General features: G+C 42.4%; 1 protein-coding gene across 1 annotated transcript in view; it reads right to left on the bottom strand.

The window, feature by feature from the left end:
* Positions 1–1,363: 1,363 nt before the first annotated feature.
* FBXO28 (F-box protein 28) overlaps positions 1,364–20,360 on the bottom strand; it is a 36,855-nt gene continuing 17,858 nt past the window's right edge. The window contains exons 2-5 of the mRNA XM_049777551.1: positions 18,994–19,103; positions 15,345–15,483; positions 7,917–8,112; positions 1,364–2,082 (exon numbers count right to left, since the gene is read on the bottom strand). Of these exons, the coding sequence (XP_049633508.1) occupies positions 1,688–2,082; positions 7,917–8,112; positions 15,345–15,483; positions 18,994–19,103 (840 nt within the window). The 3' untranslated portion in view covers positions 1,364–1,687. The remainder of the gene's footprint in view (positions 2,083–7,916; positions 8,113–15,344; positions 15,484–18,993; positions 19,104–20,360) is intronic.

Genomic DNA, 20,360 nt, shown 5'->3' with positions numbered 1-20,360 from the left:
AGACATAAAATTGACTAAAATCTAAGGACAGTATTAGGTAAGGACAATATTAAAAATGAGTAAGAAAAAGTTTCCTTGAGTGAAGTGACTCTAAAGGATGCATAACCATTTTATATTAGATGGATTAAAAAAAAGTGGTTACCTTGTGCTTTTATTCAACTAAGTACTTACCCAAACCTTATGTTTTTATACAGGTATCAAACTCCCACCTGGGAAGGGACTGTTTTCTCTATGACCACCTCTAAGTTTATTTGAAGTAACTGAAGACCAAGGCTACAGTTGTTTACTAAAACCTGGTCAAATAATACTACATAATTTAGTTCATTAAAATAAAATAAGGACAGTAATCACTGAATGTCTCAAAAATATACAACTGGGCAAAAGAACCACTGTACATAATTGGAGGCTGTCAAAGTGACCACTTGAAGGTTGAACAGTACAAGACACACTTTTCCAGTTACAAGCTCAATACAGAGGTGCAAACAGAATTAACGCTTTTGTTCTCAAAGTTGCAGGAAAAGGGAAGCTTGAGACCAATATTAAAAAGCTTTCCCAGAGATTAAAAAAAAAAAAAAGCTTTCCCTCAGGTCATCCCACAGAAATGAAATGATCAAAAGTTCTGTTCAAAGCAATCAAAGCAATTTTCTTCAGCTAACTGCATCCGTTGGGTCCCTGCTCAGTCACCAAATTTGCTCAGTGAGCCATGCACAGTGGTGAGGAAGGACTAGCATTAGTTACCAGAGGTCTGCTATTGTATGCAAGAGCCTTGCCATATGGGGTACTGCTAGCCAGTGTACCTGAACCCTACAGAGAATAAAGCAAAGAGCTTTAAATACTCTCTTGTTCCTGTGAAGGTGGAGGACTAATGGAAGAACAATTCCCAGCCCCAGAGGCAAGCTGTTGTGGTGGAAGATAAGGTAAGTAAGCACTTAAATAAACCAAGACATGACTCTACAATGTGTGAAAGAACAGATTCAAGATCAAACCAGTGCAAGAGCTTTTTAAGTGAGCTGACTGGGCAATGCATGCATCCATCCATGCAAATGTAGGACACAGCCCCAAAAGAGAACTGAGAACATGTAGATAACAACTGGGTATGTCTCCTTGCCAGTAGTTTATAAAAATATATTGTCAATACTGTAGAGGCCCCTTCTACAGTCAGTACTATGGAAGTCCATTTTAGTTACCCATTACTTAATACCAAAAAAGCATTTACTACTTTTTAGACATTCCAGACAAAGGTCACTTATAACAAAAAGTCAACTTTTTTCTTTAAACAAGATACTGTCCATTTAAAAAGTAGATCTTTTCTTTCAAGTGAACAGGACATTTTCTGTATTGAACTTAACTTCTAGTCTGTTGAGACTGGTTTCGTTTAAGATCCTTATGTAATGTGCATATATGCAGAAACAAACTTAAACCTTCTGCACAGGAAAAAGTTAACTCCTCAAAATATGATAGAACAAGTCTGGTTAATACAAATCAATTGCAAAATAAAGATTCTGTGCATCAGTTCAACCAAGAGAAGCAGGGAAAGATAGTCCCAACCATCAACGTTAAAGTTTAAGTTGTGTTCTGAGAGCCCAGAAGCCTAAGGGACACCATGTGGTTCATGGTATCCTGATATGCAGAAGTGCGTAAGCCACTAAGCCAAGGTCTTCCTCTGGAGCTAGAACCACACTCCAATTTACTTTCTATTCCGGAGACGTTTCGATTTTCTAGGAGAGTCAATGGCTTCTGCTGCCTTTTTCCGCTTCCGGGGAGAATCTTCATTCTGTCCAGACCCGGAGGAATTCCCTACAGCACTTTCCATCACCTCTCGTAGCTTTCGCTCCAACTCTGCCAATCGTGCATTCTGTTCACCTATGATCTGGGTCTGCTCTAGCAGTTTCTGGTCCTGGTCTTGAAGTTGTTTCTGCTGCTCTTGCACTTTGGTGCGAAGCTCAGAAATTTCACGCCTGAGAACTGTCACGCCAGCACCATTTGTCTTCACCTGCTGCTGAAGTTTGGTGACCTCTTGTCTTGAAGGGTTCTGCTTGGAGAAGAGCTGCATTGTTGTTAGGGCTGCAGAAGGTCCTGGAACTGCAGAGAGATCAATGGAACAATCAATTACTTGAAATCTCTATTAGTGATATTCGTTTAAAGGAAACTTTCTTATAAGCAGGAAGAAGTATACAAAATAAGTGATAACTTATATGTGGTATTTAGAATAACTGCATGAAGAAATTCAATGGTCTAAATGGGAGTTGCCTCGAATACCCTTGACCCCAGAGTATAGCAAGAAGGAAAGAAACTGAGCGGAAGAGGAGAAACACAAATATAAAAGGATGGAGGCCTGGGGCCAAGCAGTCTTAGGTGCATTGGTAGTGTTAAAAAGGACCGAAGCGGTGGCACAAGCAGTAAAGTGTCTCTGCCTTGCGCATGCTAGCTTAGGATGGACTGCGGCTTGATCACCTGGCATTCTATATGGTCCCCCAAGCCAGGAGTGATTTTTGAGCGCATAGTCAGGAGTAACCCCTGAGCGTCATCAAGTGTGGCCCAAAAAACCAAAAAGAAAAAAAAAACCCACCAAAAAAAAAAAAAAAAAAAAAAAGGGGGACAGAATTAAATCTCTAAGCCAGGGGCCACAAACTCGAGGCCAGCGGGCTTTTGCGGCCCTCCGTACAACATTTTGTGGCCCTGCCCTAGAGGAATCTTTTTTTGTTTTGTTTTGTTTTAGTTGTTTGGGTCACACCCCCCAATGTTCAAGGCTTACTACTGACTTTGCACTCAAGGATCACCCTGACTTTGCCTCCTGCGGCCCCCAGGTAAATTGAGTTTGAGACCCCTGCTCTAAGCCAAAGTCAACAACAATGGAATCAAGAGATCCAAACTTTAACAATCTAAACTTAAATAGGCCTGTTATACTGGCAGGCTGGGGGTCTGGGGGAGTGGTATGAGATGCACTTGGGGAACATTGGAGGTGAGACTGGCCCTAATTCATTGTCTGAAACCCAACTATGAAGAACTTTGAAACAATGGTTTCAATATAATTAACATAAAAATAAACGAAGGAAACTTTCTTTAAAATGAAGTATCTGGGCTGGAGAGATAAAGGGCAGAGGGCATGACGTACATATGAAAAGACCAGATTTGAGTTCCAGTACCATATCCCCCTAAGCAGTGCCAGGAGTGAGCTCTGAGCACAGAGCAAGAGAATCCTCAAACAACTGAGTATCAGGCAAATTATTTCTAAGTATTTCTTCTTTTATAGTGTTTTGGTCTAGTGAACTAATCTGATATCACTATGTTATCTATGAATTTGCTTTCTTATATTCATGTTCAAGTGGTTAACTGATGGACTGCCTGCATATAGGGCATTTAATGGAATAAATGTGTTGAAAGTATAATAACATCCTTTCGGAATCTAGTAAGATAATAATGCCCAGAGACAATAGAGATAAGGACTGGCTCACAATATAAAGCTCACCACAAAGAGTGGTGAGTGCAATTAGGGAAATAACTACATTAACAACTAGCATGACAATGTTAATGAGTGAGAGAAATAGAATGCCTGTCTCACATACAGGCAGGGAATGGGGGAGGAGGAAGATGATGGCCATTGGTGGTGGGAATGTTGCACTGGTGAAGGGGGAGGTATTCTGTTTATGACTGAAACTCAACTACATCATGCTTGTAATCATGGTGCTTAAATAAAGCTTTTATATATATATATAACATAAAAAGAATAAAAATAAAAATCATAATAAATTAAAAAAAAAAAAAGAAGAGACTGGAAGTAGTGAAATTGGGGCTAGAGAGTTAGTACAGGGTTTAGAGCCTAAATCTTTTTTTTTTTTTTTTGGTTTTTGGGCCACACCCGTTTGACGCTCAGGGGTTACTCCTGGCTATGTGCTCAGAAATCGCCCCTGGCTTGGGTGGACCATATGAGACGCCGGGGGATCGAACTGCGGTCCTTCCTTGGCTAGCGCTTGCAAGGCAGACACCTTACCTCCAGCGCCACCTACCCGGCCCCTAGAGCCTAAATCTTACATGTGCTTGACTAAGCTTGATGCCAGCTCTACCAATAGCAGGTATCTTTGGGCCTGAATGTGAACTGCTTGGCTTGACAGACTAAGAATCACAGGAAGAGACAACCCCAGACCCCGCTGAGCACCTCGAGGAACCCCCCCCATTACAGAAATGAGTAGTGAAATCAGCATGTTGGTATTTGCTAACTTACTTCATATAAAAAGTATAACTTCACATCAGTGGCAGGCGTTGCACTAAGTCATATATGAAGTTTTCATGCTATTTTTAATTAACTACTTTAAACACCTTGGTTACAAGGTTCTTCATATTTGTTTTTCACAGACACAAAGTTATTGATGATTGAGTTTCAGCCATGCAAAGGAAGGCTTTTTATTTTAAAGGTTTTTTTGAGGGGGGGCTTGGGCCACACTGACTAAGCAGTGCTCAGGGCTTACTCCTGGATCTATGTTCAGGAATCACTCTGTATGTGTTTTTGCCAGGGATTGAACCTTGGTTGGTCGCTTGCAAAACTGCCCCCACCCCCCCCACTGATCTATTACTCTGGGCCCAGGAGCACAGCTTTTTTTTTTTTTCGGGGGTGGTGGTGGTGGTGGTGAAGAAGACCTGGTAGTACTCAGGGGTTACTCCTGGCTATACACTCAGGAATCACTCCTGGCAAGCTTGGGGGACCATACAGGATGCCAGCGATCGAACCTGGGTTGTCAGCGTACAAGGCAAACACCCTATTGTACTGTGCTATCACTCGAGCTCAGGCCTTTTATTTTAATAAGGCAATGCCCAGTAGTGCTGAGGATTAGGAGTGTAGTGTGATGCCAGGGATCCAGCTTAGAGGCTCTCATATGCTAGTTATGTGCACTATCTATCACCTGAGCCTTATTCTGGCCTTAATCCAACAACAGGGAGTACATCAAAATGTGGGTTATCTGGGTCAGCGCATACATGATGGTCATCAAGAATTTCTAACATAAGGAGTAGAAGTGATAGTACAACAGGTAAGGTGTTTGCCTTGACATGGCTGAGCTGGTTTCGATACCTGGCACCACATATGTTTTCCCAAGCTCTACCAGAAGTGATCCCTGAGCATAGCGCATTGAATAAGCCCTGAGCATCACCAGGTGTGACTCAAACACAAAAAAAACAAATTTCTAACAGGTCTGAAAGGCCCTGAAAATGTTCTTTTCTCCTCTTCTTTTTCTTTTTTGGGTGGGTTAGAGGATACACCTTCAAGTGCCGAGGGAACCATGCAGCGTTTGGGAGATTGAACCCGGATTGACTGCATACAAGACAAACAACCTACTTGCTCTGGCCTCTCAAAAAATATTCTTAAAAAAAATTTTTTTTTTTTTACTTTAATAATACCTTTTTTTTTTTTTTTGCCACACCCGGTGATGCTCAGGGGTTACTCCTGGATATGCACTCAGAAATTGCTCCTGGCTTGGGGGACCATATGGGATGCCGGGGGATGGAAGGTGGTTTGTCCTAGGCTAGCATGCGCAAGGCAGATGCCTACGGCTTGCGCCACTGCTCCGGCCTCACTTCAATAATATCTTAATTTAAACTAACCTTGATTACAAACATTATTGTAGTTGGGTTTCAGTCATAAAAAGAACACCCCTCTTCACCAGTGTAACATTCCTACCACCAATAAAAAATATCCTTTTTTTGTTTGTTTTTGGGCCATATCCGATGACACTCGGGGGTTATTCCTGGCTATGCGCTCAGAGATTGCTCCTGGCTTGGGGAACCATATGGGATGCTGGGGATCAAACCCAGGTCTGTCCTGGGTCAGCCGCATGCAAGGCAAAAGCCCTACTGCTGTGCTATCACTCTGACCCCCTCCCAAATATTCTTAACATGGCCATAAATATCACTACTTTAAATTACTAATCTAGATATAGTCCATTTTTGAAATATTTTGTTTTGGGGTCACACCAGGCTGTGCTCGGAACTCCGGATGGTGTTCAGATGCCAGGTTGAACTGGGGTTATTGGGGTTGCAAGGCAAGCACCTTCACCTCTGTATCCAACTCCCTGCTCCCCATATTTCATAAACTCTATCTCCTGACAATTTTCTGAAATAATCTGATGAATCTGCTCTGACCCTAAATCCACCATAGGAGTAATTTTCTCCTTGTACATCTAAAAATCAAAATGTCTACCTTGACTGATACATTCATCCTCCTCTCTGCTCATTTTTTCCCAAGTTCTCTTCATATGCCAAGGCTCAGGCAGATCTTTCTTATCAAGAATAAATCAAGCCGGGGCCTGGAGAGATAGCACAGCAGCGTTTGCCTTGCAAGCAGCTGATCCAGGACCAAAGGTGGTTGGTTTGAATCCCGGTGTCCCAAATGATCCCCCGTGCCTGCCAGGAGCTATTTCTGAGCAGACAGCCAGGAGTCACCCCTGAGCAGCGCCGGGTGTGGCCCAAAAAAAAAAAAAAAAAAAAAAAAGAATAATTCAAGCCAACCAACAACAGAGGCTTTTATCTACCTTAAGAGTTTGAGATAGCACAGCGGTGTTTGCCTTGCAAGCAGCCGATCCAGGACCAAAGGTGTTTGGTTCGAATCCCGGTGTCCCATATGGTCCCCCGTGCCTGCCAGGAGCTATTTCTGAGCAGACAGCCAGGAGTAACCCCTGAGCACCGCCGGGTGTGGCCCAAAAACCAAACCAAAAAAAAAAAAAAAAAAAAGAGTTTATCTCTGGGCCCGGTGTTTGCATTGCAAGCAGCCGATCCAGGACCAAAGGTGGTTGGTTCGAATCCCGTGTCCCAGATGGTCGTGTGTGTCCGGTGTCCCGTCCCCCCCCCCCCCCCCCCCCCCCGTGCCTGCCAGGAGCTATTTCTGAGCAGACAGCCAGGAGTAACTCCTGAACATCGGGTGTGACCCAAAAACCAAAAAAAAAAAAAAAAAGAGTTTATCTCTGGGACTGAGAGATAGCACAGTGGTAAGGCATTTGCCATGCATGTGGCCAACCCGGGACAGACCTGGTTCGATTCCTGGCACTCCATATGGTCCCCCAAGCTTGCGAGGAGCGATTTCTGAGCACAGAGTCAGGAGTAACCCCTTAGCATCACCCGATGTAGCCCCCAAACCAATCAATTAATAAATAACTAAACTGAAAAAAATTGATCTCTGATATTTATTTGGCTCAATGATATGCCTTTGAAATATTTCTCATGCCTCTGATAATGTAACTTAGAGCCTGGATGTACCTGACCTTTTGTAAGCATCTAAACCCTTTAGTCTCCAGAGGACACAGAAGAGCTGTGCTCATAACGGGCACTCGGCCAATGTATTAATGCCGAGGCGCTGCAGGTTATTATTCAGTTATGTTGCACTACTGAGGACCCCCATCAAGTATTCCAGGAGCTAACTAATTTAAACAAAAGTCTTTACCAATTCTCCCATCTCCCTGAATTAAAAACATTTACAAGAGTTGAGGATATCAAAAAATTCAGATAACAGCTCAAATCCTTAGGGGTCACGGTAGTTTTGCAAAGAAGCTACCACAGAAGTAACACTGTTCAAAATAGTCTTATGCATTTAGCAGCCAGACACTTGTGTGTGTGTGTGTGTGTGTAATAATTCACTGAGTAGTTCCATGGCATGTACAAACCAAGCAGTGAAACCCTTATCAGTAGTTGTGACTGCAACAAAGGTTTAGCCACAAGGTTGTTTATGCTAGTGTATAGAGACAAACATGCTCAAATGTAGTGTTTCAGCTAACCAAAATGTCATCTTCAATCCAATCTGCCATTAAAAATTATATTGTAGATACATTATTCATAGCAGACCAAAGTTCAGGTATAAGGTTAATCAGGAAGAGATAAATGATAAAAGTATGTCTGAATGGGATTACAAGTCAAACATTATAAACATGTGATACCTGGAGGAGAGCCCATGAGTCTTCCAGACACATCTGATCCTGGTAATTTTCTCTTTAGAATTGGAACAATCTTTTCATCAAAGTATTCCATGGCCATGGAGGAAATATCCCTTAACTCCTGAAGTACTTCATGAGCTCGCTGAGGGGTTTTGGTAGAATTGACATATCTCAATACATAATAAATCTCATCGATGACCTAAAATGATGAATTCTCATTAGGATTTTCCATTTTAAAAAAAGGTAGGTAAGGGGCTGGAGCGATAGCACAGTGGGTAGGACATTTGCCTTGCATGCGGCTGAACCAGGTTTGATCCCTGGTATCCCATACGGTCCCAACCCTGTCAGGAGTGATTTCTAAGTACAGAGCCAGGAGTAACCCCTGAGTACCACCGGTGTGACCCCCACCCTACCCCAAAGAACGTAGTTAAATAGGGTGGGAAGGGATAGCTTGTCTGTCTTTTTTTCAATGCCTTTGGGGAGAGTCCCACAAATGGTGGCACTCAGTCACTCCCTGGCAGTACAGGACTGAACCTGGACTCTCCACAAACAAATCTTATTTCCCTAGTCCTGCTTGGCAATTCTGTTTGTTTTGGGGCGACACCTGGCTCATTGCTCTGGGATCACTCCTGGCTGGGCTTGGGGAATTTTAAGTGGTGGTGAGGAATTAAACCAGGGTCAGCTCCTTCAAGGTAAGTGCCTTAACCCTGTGGCAACTCTCTGGTCGTTTGGCAATTCTTGTAAAGGCCTACGTGACTTAATTGCTAGATTGCCAAGAATGTTGCCATCTAGAGCACAAGTCTTGTTACGTTTTAGATATTTACACTTAAATGAAAGTGGACAGGGTCATGGTAAGTATGTCAGGAGGAGGAGGAGAAGAAAAACACTGGGTGATATATGTGTAGTATGTAAGGAAACAAAACAAGGTTTATGTGGGCAATAAAAACCCACAGAGTAGGCTTTCCCCAAGGGGTAAGTCACCTACATTCTCTTACTCCTCCAACCTACTTTCTTTCAGCCTGAATCTGTCCCTATGGTGCCTGTGCTCCTCTTCCACAGACACTCTGTGCTCTGTTCCCCCTTTAAGACATGCTACAGAGGAGACTGTCTAAGATGTGACTTTCCTATCAAGGGTGCAGCAAGAACACTTTATTTAAATAATTATGATAGAAATAACAGATCTGAAGAGGATAGTTTTGTTATTTTCCTGGCCACATCCAGCAGCGCTCAGGGATTACCCTGGTTCTTTGCTCAGAAATTACTCCTGGAAAACTAGGGGTATGAGGACCATTATGGAATGCTGGGGGATCAAACCTGGGCCAGCAATAATTACAAGGCAAATGCCCTCCGCTGTGTAATCCAGCCCCAGGACTAAGTTATTGCTTTGGCCCCAGTTCCTAAATCTCCTGTAGTACTCTAACTGAAACCCTGGGCATTTTATTCCTCAGCTTCTACCTTGGGAGGTTAGACTTAGCACTTTCCACTTTTCTGCAGAGACCAGAGACAGTAACTTGGGGGGTGGGGGTGGGGGCACACCCATCAGTGCTTGGGTTACTCCTGGCTCTGGGCTCAGAAATTGCTCCTGGCAGGCTCAGGGACCATATGAAATGCCACGTTGAACCCAGGTCCGTCCTGGTTCGGCCGCACGCAAGGCAAATGCCTTACTGCTGTGCTATCATTCCGGCCCCAGAGAGACAGTAATTCATATCTCTGAATATCTCCAAGTTATATTTTGTTGGTTTTTGAGCCACACTTAGTGGGGCTCTCTGCTCAGGGATCACTCCTAGTGGGGTTTAGGGAACATAAGTAGTGTTGGAGAAAGAATTTCATTTAAGTGAGAGTTTAGTCCAGCCCATTAAGCCCTCCAGTCTGGACTTCAGTCCATTGGGCCTTTACCTAAGAATTATGGGTAAATCAAACAATTTTGCCAAAATTAAACTTTTTTTTGTTTTTGTTTTTGTTTTTGGGTCACACCCGGCAGTGCTCAGGGGTTACTCCTGATTCCACGCTCAGAAATCGCTCCTGGCAGGCTCGGGGGACCATAAGGGATGCCGGGATTTGAACCAATGACTTTCTGTATGAAAGGCAAACGCCTTACCTCCATGCTATGTCTCCAGTCCCAAAAATCAAAATTCTTAAATGTACAAAAATTCTAATACATTTATCTAGTCAGCACCCAACTGTGGAATAATCTCTGTTTTTTGTTTTTGTTTTGTTTTGTTTTGTTTTGTTTTTTGACTGGCAGCGCTCAGGAGTTACTATGGGATGCCAGGAATCGAATGAGGGTCTCTCCTGGGTCAGCTGCATGCAAGGCAAACACCCTACTACTGTGCTATCTTTCCTGCCCCTGGAATAATCTTAATCTGCCTTCTCTTCTCCTCAGGTGTCTAACTACTTCCAAAAAGCAGTGTAGCAGGACAGCGTTGGAGAAGCTAGTCCTAAATGGTCCTCCACTCAGTCACAGGATGATCATTTTTGTTTTGTGGCCACACCTACCAGTGTTCAGGCTCCTGGCTCTGTGCTCAGAAATCACTCTTGCCAGGGCACAGGTGACCATATGGGATGCTGGGAATCCAATTCAGGTTAGCCATGTGCAATGCATGTGCCCTATCCCTTAACGTAATTTTAGTATATAAGCTGCCCAAATGAACATTCTAATTTTAAGTGTTCTAATTTTTAAAATTTAATTTTATTGAAAGCATTGTGAAAAGACATTCTAATTTTAGAACAAAAATACAATTTTCTGCAAACATCACATCAATTCAAACTGAAGTCTATTTCTGAAAACAGCTGATCTATGTTCTTCAAAAAACAAAGGCAGTACAGAGAATCATTTCAGAGTAAAGTTGAAGGTATTTATGCATAATCCTGAAATGGATTCTAGATGGAGGGAAAAATATGCTAGAAAAAGTACCAGTGCTATTCCTGTTAACAGTTAACAGCAGGGATGGGTCAAAGTAAGAAATTATGGTTCGGGCCCGGAGAGATAGCACAGCAGCGGTTGCCTTGCAAGCAGCCGATCTAGGACCAAAGGTGGTTGGTTCGAATCCCGGTGTCCCATATGGTCCCCCGTGCCTGCCAGGAGCTATTTCTGAGCAGATAGCCAGGAGTAACCCCTGAGCACCGCCAGGTGTGGCCCAAAAACAAAAACAAAAAAAAAAAAGAATTATGGTTCTCGCCTTGATCTGTCTCTTTTGTAAATAAGGTTTGACTTTAAATGCAAGAATACCCATTTATTGCTATGATTTCCAGGGCAGTGCCTCAGAGGTCAGTAGTTGATAGGCAATGAGGCCAAATAGTTCATTACTAGCCCCTTAGACCAACTCTGCTGATGCTCACATAAGTAATAGGGAAAAACACTAGTCTAAATTCTTTGGACAGAATTAAGATTCTTTTTAAATTTTAAAGAGTCTTTTAATCACTGATCTTTTTTTTTTTTTTTTTTTTTTTTTGGTTTTTGGGCCACACCCTGTGACGCTCAGGGGTTACTCCTGGCTATGCGCTCAGAAGTTGCTCCTGGCTTCTTGGGGGACCATATGGGAGCCGGGGGATCGAACCGCGGTCCGTCCTAGGCTAGCGCAGGCAAGGCAGGCACCTTACCTCCTGCGCCACCGCCCGGCCCTTAATCACTGATCTTAATCAAGAACAAATACACTCAACTTGTACAAAGGTCTTTATCTTACTGCAAACCAGAAGGACTGTCACTAACTCATCAGTGCTAACTGGTAACAGACTAAGTTGTCATTTTTTTTTTTTTTTTTTGGTTTTGGGCCACACCCGGTGATGCCCAGTGATGCTGCTGTGCTACTGCTCCAGCCCCAAACTATATTGTCTTTGAGGCCATGAAAACCTTAAGATATTTCTTAAATATTGGTATAACAATGAGATATGCAACAGAAACTCTGAAGTTACAGAAGACAACCTGTATTAGTAGTTCAATGAACCTATCAGGAACTCCTCTAATCTATAAATGAAATATGGATAAAATTGGGCATCAAAAAAAAAAATTCTAGGGCCAGAGCGATAGCACAACAATGGGGCATTTGCTTTGCATGCAGCAACCCTGAACTGACCATGGTTTGATTCCTGGCATCCATATAGTCCCCCGAGCTTGCCAAGATTGATTTCTGAGTGCAGAGCCAGTTACCCTTGAGCGCTGCTGGGTGTGACCCAAAACAATGACAACAACAACAAAGCTCCCCCCCAAATCAGTGGGTTTTTTTTTTGTTTTTGTTTTTGTTTTTGTTTTGGTGGGGGCCAAACCTCGAGATGCTTAGGGGTTATACCTTGCTCTGCACTCAGGAATTATTCCTGGTGGTGCTCAGGGGACTGTAAGGGATGCCGAGGATAGAAGTCAGCCCCAGGCTCATATTTTTAACTGGAACTCTTTCACACTAACCTATAAAACCACATGTAATTACTTTGGAAGAACTGAGAAAAAAAGAGAATATGTCAAATAAAATGGTAATTACCCCCACATACATATCAGACAAAATTTAAAATAAAGAAAATACATAACAAAAATTTGCTAATATTAATTATGAATCAAAAATAACAAGAGAGGGGCCGGAGTGATAGCACAGTAATATGGCGATTGCCTTAAATGCGGCCAACCTTCAGTTTGATCCCCGACATCCCACATGTCCCCCCAGCCTGCCAGGAGTGATTTCTGAGGACAGAGTCAGGAGTAACCCTGGTTTTGTGACCCAAAACCAAAAAAATATCAACCCCAAAACACAAGAGAACCGGTGAAGGAGGTGTTCTTTTCTATAACTGAAACCCAACTACAAACATGTTTGTAATCATGATGTTTCAATAAAGATATTATTAATAAAAAAATAAATAACAAGAGAAGGCCAGATCAACAACCCAGTGGATAGGATGCTTGCCTTGCATGCGGCCAATCCAGGTTTGATCCCAGGCATTTCATATGATCTGCCAGAAATGATTTCTGAGTGCAGAGCCAGGAGAACTCAGAGCTCTGGTGTGAGCTGGGTGTGAGCACTGTCAGATGTGGCTTGAAACATCAAACCAAACACAGCAAAAAGTACATTCATATTTTAGTATTAATTTTAGCCATGTTAAGGAATCCTTTTGCTAGCACCAGCTAAGTAGTAAAAGCTAAAAGCTAAGTAGGAAAATGATCTTTATGATATTTCTACCCTTCTAATATAAAAAGATACACAAAAAAGAAAAAGACAAAGTGGGAGTAGGGTTGCTAGTGATGTGGTTCAAGTGATGGAACAGACAGATGCCTCAGAAGTCAAGACCCTGAGGTCCATTTTTAGCCACTATAGAACTAGCCATCCCAGAACTGGGAGCAGCCCAAAATCAAAACAAAAATAAATACAAGGGCCGGAGTAATGGCACAACAGATAAGGCAGTTTGACTTGCACATTGTAGGCCTGCTTGGCATTCATATGGTCCCCAGAGTAATTTTCAATAATTTTTATTTTTAGGGGAGCCACACCCAGTGACTCTCAGGGTTACTCCTGGCTATGTGCTCAGAAATCGCTCCTGGCTTGGGGGACCGAACCACGGTCCATTCTAGGGTAGCGTGTACAAGGCAAATGCCCTACCATCGTGCTATTGCTCCGGCCTCCCCAGAGTAATTTTTGAGTACAGAAACAGGAGTCCCCCGAGAGCCACTGGGTGTGACCCCAAAACAACAACCACCCCCCAAAATAACCAAACAACAAAACCAATATACACTGGTTTCACCTGATCACATTCATTTCAAATGAATAAGTATAAGCAGAATGCTGAATTTAGGGCATTACTTCATGTGACTGCAAGCATACCTCAAAAAAATCTATTAAACATCAAAAAGTCCAAAAATAAACCTTAAACATTTCTATTACATATCCAAAAATCTTTCTATTAAGCATCATCATTACTTAGCTTTGTGTACACTACTCTACAGTAGTTATTCTTGTTAAATTTGGAAGCTTTTACATGCCTTCATGAAATACTTCTCAGCAAAGCAAAAACCGTTACTCCTACACCACCTCCTCAAAATTATAATGCTCTTGAAGGCAGAGACACTATTTTGTTCATTGTTATATCTTTGGCATTTTGGGGGTGAGTATGTTGTAATTAGGGTCATATGGGCCATGCTTTAGGCTACTCCCGGCGCTACTTTTACTTGCTGAGCCCCAAGCTCAAAAAGTTTTTAATGAACCTGTAATAGGTTTCTCAAGGAATCATATTTTTTATTTTGTTTTTGGGGCCACACCCGTTTGATGCTCAGGGGTTACTCCTGGCTAAGTGCTCAGAAATTGCCCCTGGCTTGGGGGGACCATATGGGACACCGGGGGATTGAACCGCGGTCCCGATCGTTCCTTGGCTAGAGCTTGCAAGGCAGACACCTTACCTCTAGCACCACCTCGCTGGCCCCATATATATATATATATATATATATATTTTTTTTTTTTTACTGTGATGCCGGGAATGAAATCTGGGGTTTCACATTTGCAGGGCACAGGACTATCAATCTACGTTGCCAGCAAATTGTAGTGTGATTGGTATTTAAGCAGAAATTTAAATATAGAACTTACGTAAATGATACATAATTCATATTAGTGACTATACAGACACATTCACAGACTCTTTAGGGGGAACAAAGAGTGATAATACAGCAAGCAAGCCATTTGCCTTGCATGTGGTCAATCTGGGTTTAATCCCTGACATCCCATATAGTCCCCCAAGCCTGCCAGGAGTGATTTCTGAGCACAGAGCCAGGAGTAACCCCTGAGTATTGCCAGGTATGGCCCTAAAACAAAATAATAAAACAAATAAAAAAAAAATTCACTTTAGGGCTCGGAGAGATAGCACAGTGGTGTTTGCCTTGCAAGCAGCCGATCCAGGACCAAAGGTGGTTGATTCGAATCCCAGTGTCCCATATGGTCCCCCGTGCTTGCCAGGAGCTATTTCTGAGCAGACAGCCAGGAGTAACCCCTGAGCAATGCCGGGTGTGGCCTCCTCCCCCCCAAAAAATTTTACTTTAGAACTGAAACCCAACTATGAACATTTCTGTAACCATGGTGCTTAAATAAAGAAATTATAAAAAGCGGGTAGGACCCTTGTATTGCATGCAGCTAACCAATGAAATTTTTTTTAAATAATTGATTTATTTAAGCACCATGATTACAGAAATTTTCATAATATTCCTTCCTAGAATCTCTATGGCCCCTCGAGCCCACTAGGGTGATTCCTGAGTGTAGAGATTGGAGTAAACCCTTGAGCATTGCTAGGTATGGCCCAAAAACCAATAAATATAAAAATTTATCTTAATCCTGAGCAGAGAGCCAGGAGTAAGCTCTGCACCAAGTTTGGCCCCCAAATAAAACAAAAGAGCAAAACAAGATCAAAAAAAGATTTATGCATATTGGTGAGCAATCTAGCTAGTTAAGGAAAGCAATTCTAGTTTACCTTTCCGGGGATGAAGCAACAGAGATTAGAATCCACATACTTCATGAAAGTCATGTTTAATAGTGACAACCTTGTTTCAACGGCAGCAAGGATATCAGCATGACGAGCTAATGAATGGTTTCTCCTTTCTGACTCTCTCCTATAAAAACAAAACGAAACAAAACACCAACCATTACAGGAGTATCATGGATTGAAATGAAACTGTAAAGCAATAAAAATGACTTAGGAATGGGGCCAGAGCAATAGCATAGTGGTAGGGAGTTTGCCTTGCACTCTGCTGACCCAGGATGGACAGGCGTCCCACATGGTCGCAGCCCTCCCCCTAATCAGGAGCAATTTCTGAGCATATAGCCAGGAGTAATCCCTGAGCATCACTGGGTGTGGCCCCCAAACAAAACAAAACAAAGTCTTAGGAAGGTGTGAGAGAGACTTAGGACATTAGTGGTGGGAAATATGCCCTGGTGAAGGCTGTTATATACTGTATGACTGTAGCTCAATCATAAAAACTTTTATCTGTGAAGAAAAAAAACTAGAAAAAATGACCTTGTAATTACAGTTACAAGTGTTAAATAAAAAATAAAGCCTTAATAAAAAGTCTAACATTTACGTGTACTTTTTAGAAATCTACAATTCAGCCATAATTTAACTATAGTAAACGAATCTCTTCAGAAATTCCTGCCAAAGATTTATTGATAAAACATTTGAAAACAAGAACAACAACAACAACAACAACAAAAAGCTGTATATTTCAGGCTATATTAAGCCTACTGGAATTAGAGGAATCATGAAAACAAAGAAATCATGAAAAGAAAACCATGGGAACATGGAAACAAAGATGAAGACTACACAGTTTATTATAGTCACTGAAGTGATACTACACCAGTAGGGTGCCCTGCACACGGACAAGCCAGATTCAATCCTCGGCATCCCATATGGTCCCCCAAGCACCGCCAAGTGAGCCCTGAGCACATAGCCAGGAGTAAGACCTGAACATAGTTGGGCATGACACCGAAACAGAAACAAACAAACAAACAAAAAAATCGATTAGGGCCAGAGAGAGGGATGAAGTGTTTGCACATTGAGTCTGGTCGCCCTTCCCCAACCCCATCTGTGAGCACCACCACATGGTGCTGTGCTCGATGATCCCTGAGCAGTTGGGTGTGGGCATCCCTAAATTCCAGAGATGTTAAACTATTTTGCCTGCTTTTAAAACTTTTTTAATGTTAATTTGTATGATTGCCTAATACAACCTGGATGTAAATGACTTATCAGCTATATGAGATTTTTTTTGGGGGGGGGGGGCCATACCTGGTGATGCTCAGGGGCTACTCCTGGCTATGTGCTCAAAAATTGCTCCTGGCTTGGGGGAACCATATGGGAATAGAACCGTGGTCCATCCTAGGACAGCACCAGCAAAGCAGATGCCTTACTGCTTTGTGCCACCACTCCAACCCCAAGTTTTTGCCCATTCAGTCTGTCTTCTAATTTTTCTTGAGGGGTCCTTTGAGTTAGAGAGTTTAACATTATTTTTTTGCTTTTGGTGTCATAGCCAAGAAACCATGACTTAATCCAAATTCATGAAGCTTTCTGAGTAGGTTTTCTTTTTACAAGTATTTTTTTGGGGTGGTGCCATGGACCCAATCTAAGGCCTCCCACACGCAAGTAAGGCTACTCAGGCTCTATCCCCAGCTCGACCAGCTCAGTTTTATGGCACAGCACTGACTTTTACAAGAGTCTATGAATGACGTTTTGTATTACTTCTGTGATGATGAGGCAGAAGTTCAGAGTCACTCTGGTTTTGTGGGTCTGTATGTATACTGAAAATTAGATCCAGGGCTTCAGACATGCAAAGCACGTGTTCTACCAGAGCCATATTCCTGAGCTGAAGCCTTCACTATCATTTGCCTATATCTAGAAACCTAGCTGCCTATATTGGTCAGTTTTTTCAATTTTGGGTAAGGTCTCCAACAAGTGCTAAAGGGCTTTGGGTTGCCTCCCAGTATTTGGCCCAGCTGTTTGGGCCTGAGAGTTCAGCGCCCTGAGTATACAATACTGGCACTGCTCAGGAAAGCTATATGAAGCCAGGGATCTAAAGAGCAAGCATCCTGGTCCTCTGACTTCGCTCCCTCCAAAAGCACTTGCATTCCACCAGCAACTTGTCTTGGCTTTCTTGTTAATAATATTGTACTAAGAATCTTTCTTCCATCCCTCCCTCCCTCCCTCCCTCCCTCCCTCCCTCCCTCCCTCCCTCCCTCCCTCCCTCCCTCCTTCCTTCCTTCCTTCCTTCCTTCCTTCCTTCCTTCCTTCCTTCCTTCCTTCCTTCCTTCCTTCTCTCCCTCCCTTCTCTCTCTCTCTCTCTCTCTCTCTCTCTCTCTCTCTCTCTCTCTCTCTCTCTCTCTCTCCTCTCTCTCTCTCTCTCTCTCTCTCTCTCTCTCTCTCTCTCTCTCTCTTTCTTTCTTTCTTTTGGTTTTTGGGCCACACCCGGCAGTGTTCAGGGGTTACTCCTGGCTGTCTGCTCACTCTCTGGGCCTTCTTTTACTTTCCATTAAATTCCACTCATGTATACATTGTGCATCTTTGTGCCAATACTACACAACTGATTACTATTAACTCTGTAGTTAAGTTTTGAAATTTGGAAGGAGCCGACCTCCAACTATACTTTTTCAAGATTGTTTTGGTTATTCCAAGTCTTTTATATTTCAATAGGAATCTAAAAGGAACCATTTTTTTTTTTTTAAAGAAAAGACAGGCTGGAGAATAGGCTGAAAGAATTAGATAGCATGTGCTTTGCTAAGTTAGACTCCCAGCACCATGTGGTCCCAGATACTGCTGAGTGTTGTCTAAACAAAACCAAAAAAATCCAACTAGAATTTTGATACTATCGAATGTATGCACCGATGTGGATTGTATTTCCTGGACTTAATTGAAATCTTTCAGTATACAAACAGGTAATATTTTCACTTTAAGTCTTCTTTCATCTTTAAAAAGGTTATTCACTAATTTTGGGGAGACCACACCTGGCAGTGCTCAGGAGTTGCTTCTGGTATTATTTGGGGGAACCATATAAGGGTTAGTTTTACAGCTTCCTCTTCAATATGGAGGTCTTTATTTTCTTGCCAAACTGCACACTGAAAATTTCAGCAAAATGAACAGAGAATAAGAAGGCCAAAAATAATACAAAAGATAAGGTACATGCCTTGCATGTAGCAGAACCAGATTTGACCTCAGGTTCCACATACCTCCCATGTACTGGCAGGAGTGATCCTGACTAAGCCCTGTGCACCAACGAGCAGGAAGAAATTTGGAAGGGAGAGAGGGTGGAAGGACAAACTACAGATTAAAAGAAAAATTAACTTTTTGTGATCTGTGTACTTTCCATTATAAAACCTTTGAAAATTTTAACATGCAAAGTCTTACTGCATTTTCAAAAAAATTAAATGGGACAAAAGATATGGGGATTTGGGATTTGTCTTGCATTCTGCCAACCCTAGTTTTCTCTCTAACACTACATGGTTTATTCCTGACACAACTGGAAGTATCCCCAAGTATAGACCGGGGAGTAGGCTCTGAGTAGTTCCAGGGGTAGCCCAGCCCCTCCCCCAATAAAGCCCCTAATTATAAATCACTGCCATTGCTCACCAGAACATACCTTGGGAGTTGTGCTTTAACTTGTTTCTGACATAGATTATGGTACCTCTCCACTTTTAGAAATCCCTGATTTAACATTCTTTGACAAACCAAGTCCATTCTTTTACAAACCTATGGGAAGAGAGAAAAAATATTTTAAAAAGTAACCAAATGAACAATAAACAGTGAACTTAAGTCTCATACCAGACGGCTCAAATGCCTGTTTGAGGCATTACTCCCTATTTTGCTGTCTAAATCTTTGATTCAGTACATATGGGTGAACTGTTTGTTCATTATGACTCTTGTAATACTGCATTGAGAAATTAGTGTTATATGTAGGCAAAAAATAGTTTGCTTCTTTACTTATTGTTAAATGTTAGGAATATATACATACTATTGTGATCAAAGACAACATTTCTGAAAATCAGTTATAAAAGTACTGTCAAAAAAAAAAGTACTGTCAAAGTTTTTAATTGGCTTGAGAAAAAAAATTTCCTTAGCCAAAAACAACTGTGTTTAACCCCTTACAGTTTTATTACCAGAATAAAAATTCTTACAGATGTCTATAAATTTGTATTCACCATGGTGTTTATGATGGCCAAGGCCCTATATACAGTCACATTCTCCAAAAGTATACACCATCTAGAAAGCATACTAGAACAGTTACTTTTGCTTTTTTTGGCCCACCTGGTGGCACTCAGTGTTACTCCTGGCTCTGTATTTAGAATCACTCTTGGTATGCTCAGGGTACCATATGAGATATCAGGGGTTGAACCCTGGTTAGCCATGTGCAAGGCAAATGCTCTACCCACTGTACTAATGTTCCACCCCCTACTTTGAATTTTTTTTTTTTGGGTTTTTGGGCCACACCCAGCAGTACTCAGGGGTGTCTGCTCAGAAATAGCTCCTGGCAGGCACGGAGGACCATATGGGACACCGGGATTTGAACCAACCACCTTTAGTCCTGGATCGGCTGCTTGCAAGGCAAATGCCACTGTGCTATCTCTCTGGGCCCCTACTTTTAAATTTTTAGTAAACATGGTTTTATAAATAATGAAAGCACAGCATTCTTTTTTCTTTTTTTGGTTTTTGTGTCACACCCAGCAGCGCTCACGTGTTACTCCTGGCTGGCTCAGAGGACCACATAGGATGCCGGGATTCGAACCACCGTCCTTCTGCATGCAAGGCAAGTGCTCTACGTACATGCTATCTCTCTGGCCCCGAAAACACAGAATTCTAAGTCAAAGCACCTTTTTTTTTGGGGGGGGGGAGGCACCCCCGGTGATGCTCAGGGGTTACTCCTGGTATGCATTCAGAAACTGTTCCTGGCTTGGGGGACCATATGGGATGTCGGGGATCCAACTGAGGTCAGTCCTGAGTGGAACGGGT

The sequence above is a fragment of the Suncus etruscus genome, chromosome 7 (genome assembly GCF_024139225.1).
Source record: "Suncus etruscus isolate mSunEtr1 chromosome 7, mSunEtr1.pri.cur, whole genome shotgun sequence".
Lineage (NCBI taxonomy): Eukaryota > Metazoa > Chordata > Mammalia > Eulipotyphla > Soricidae > Suncus > Suncus etruscus.
Note: the sequence above shows the minus strand (reverse complement) of the source record. Positions and strands in the feature narration are given on the sequence as shown.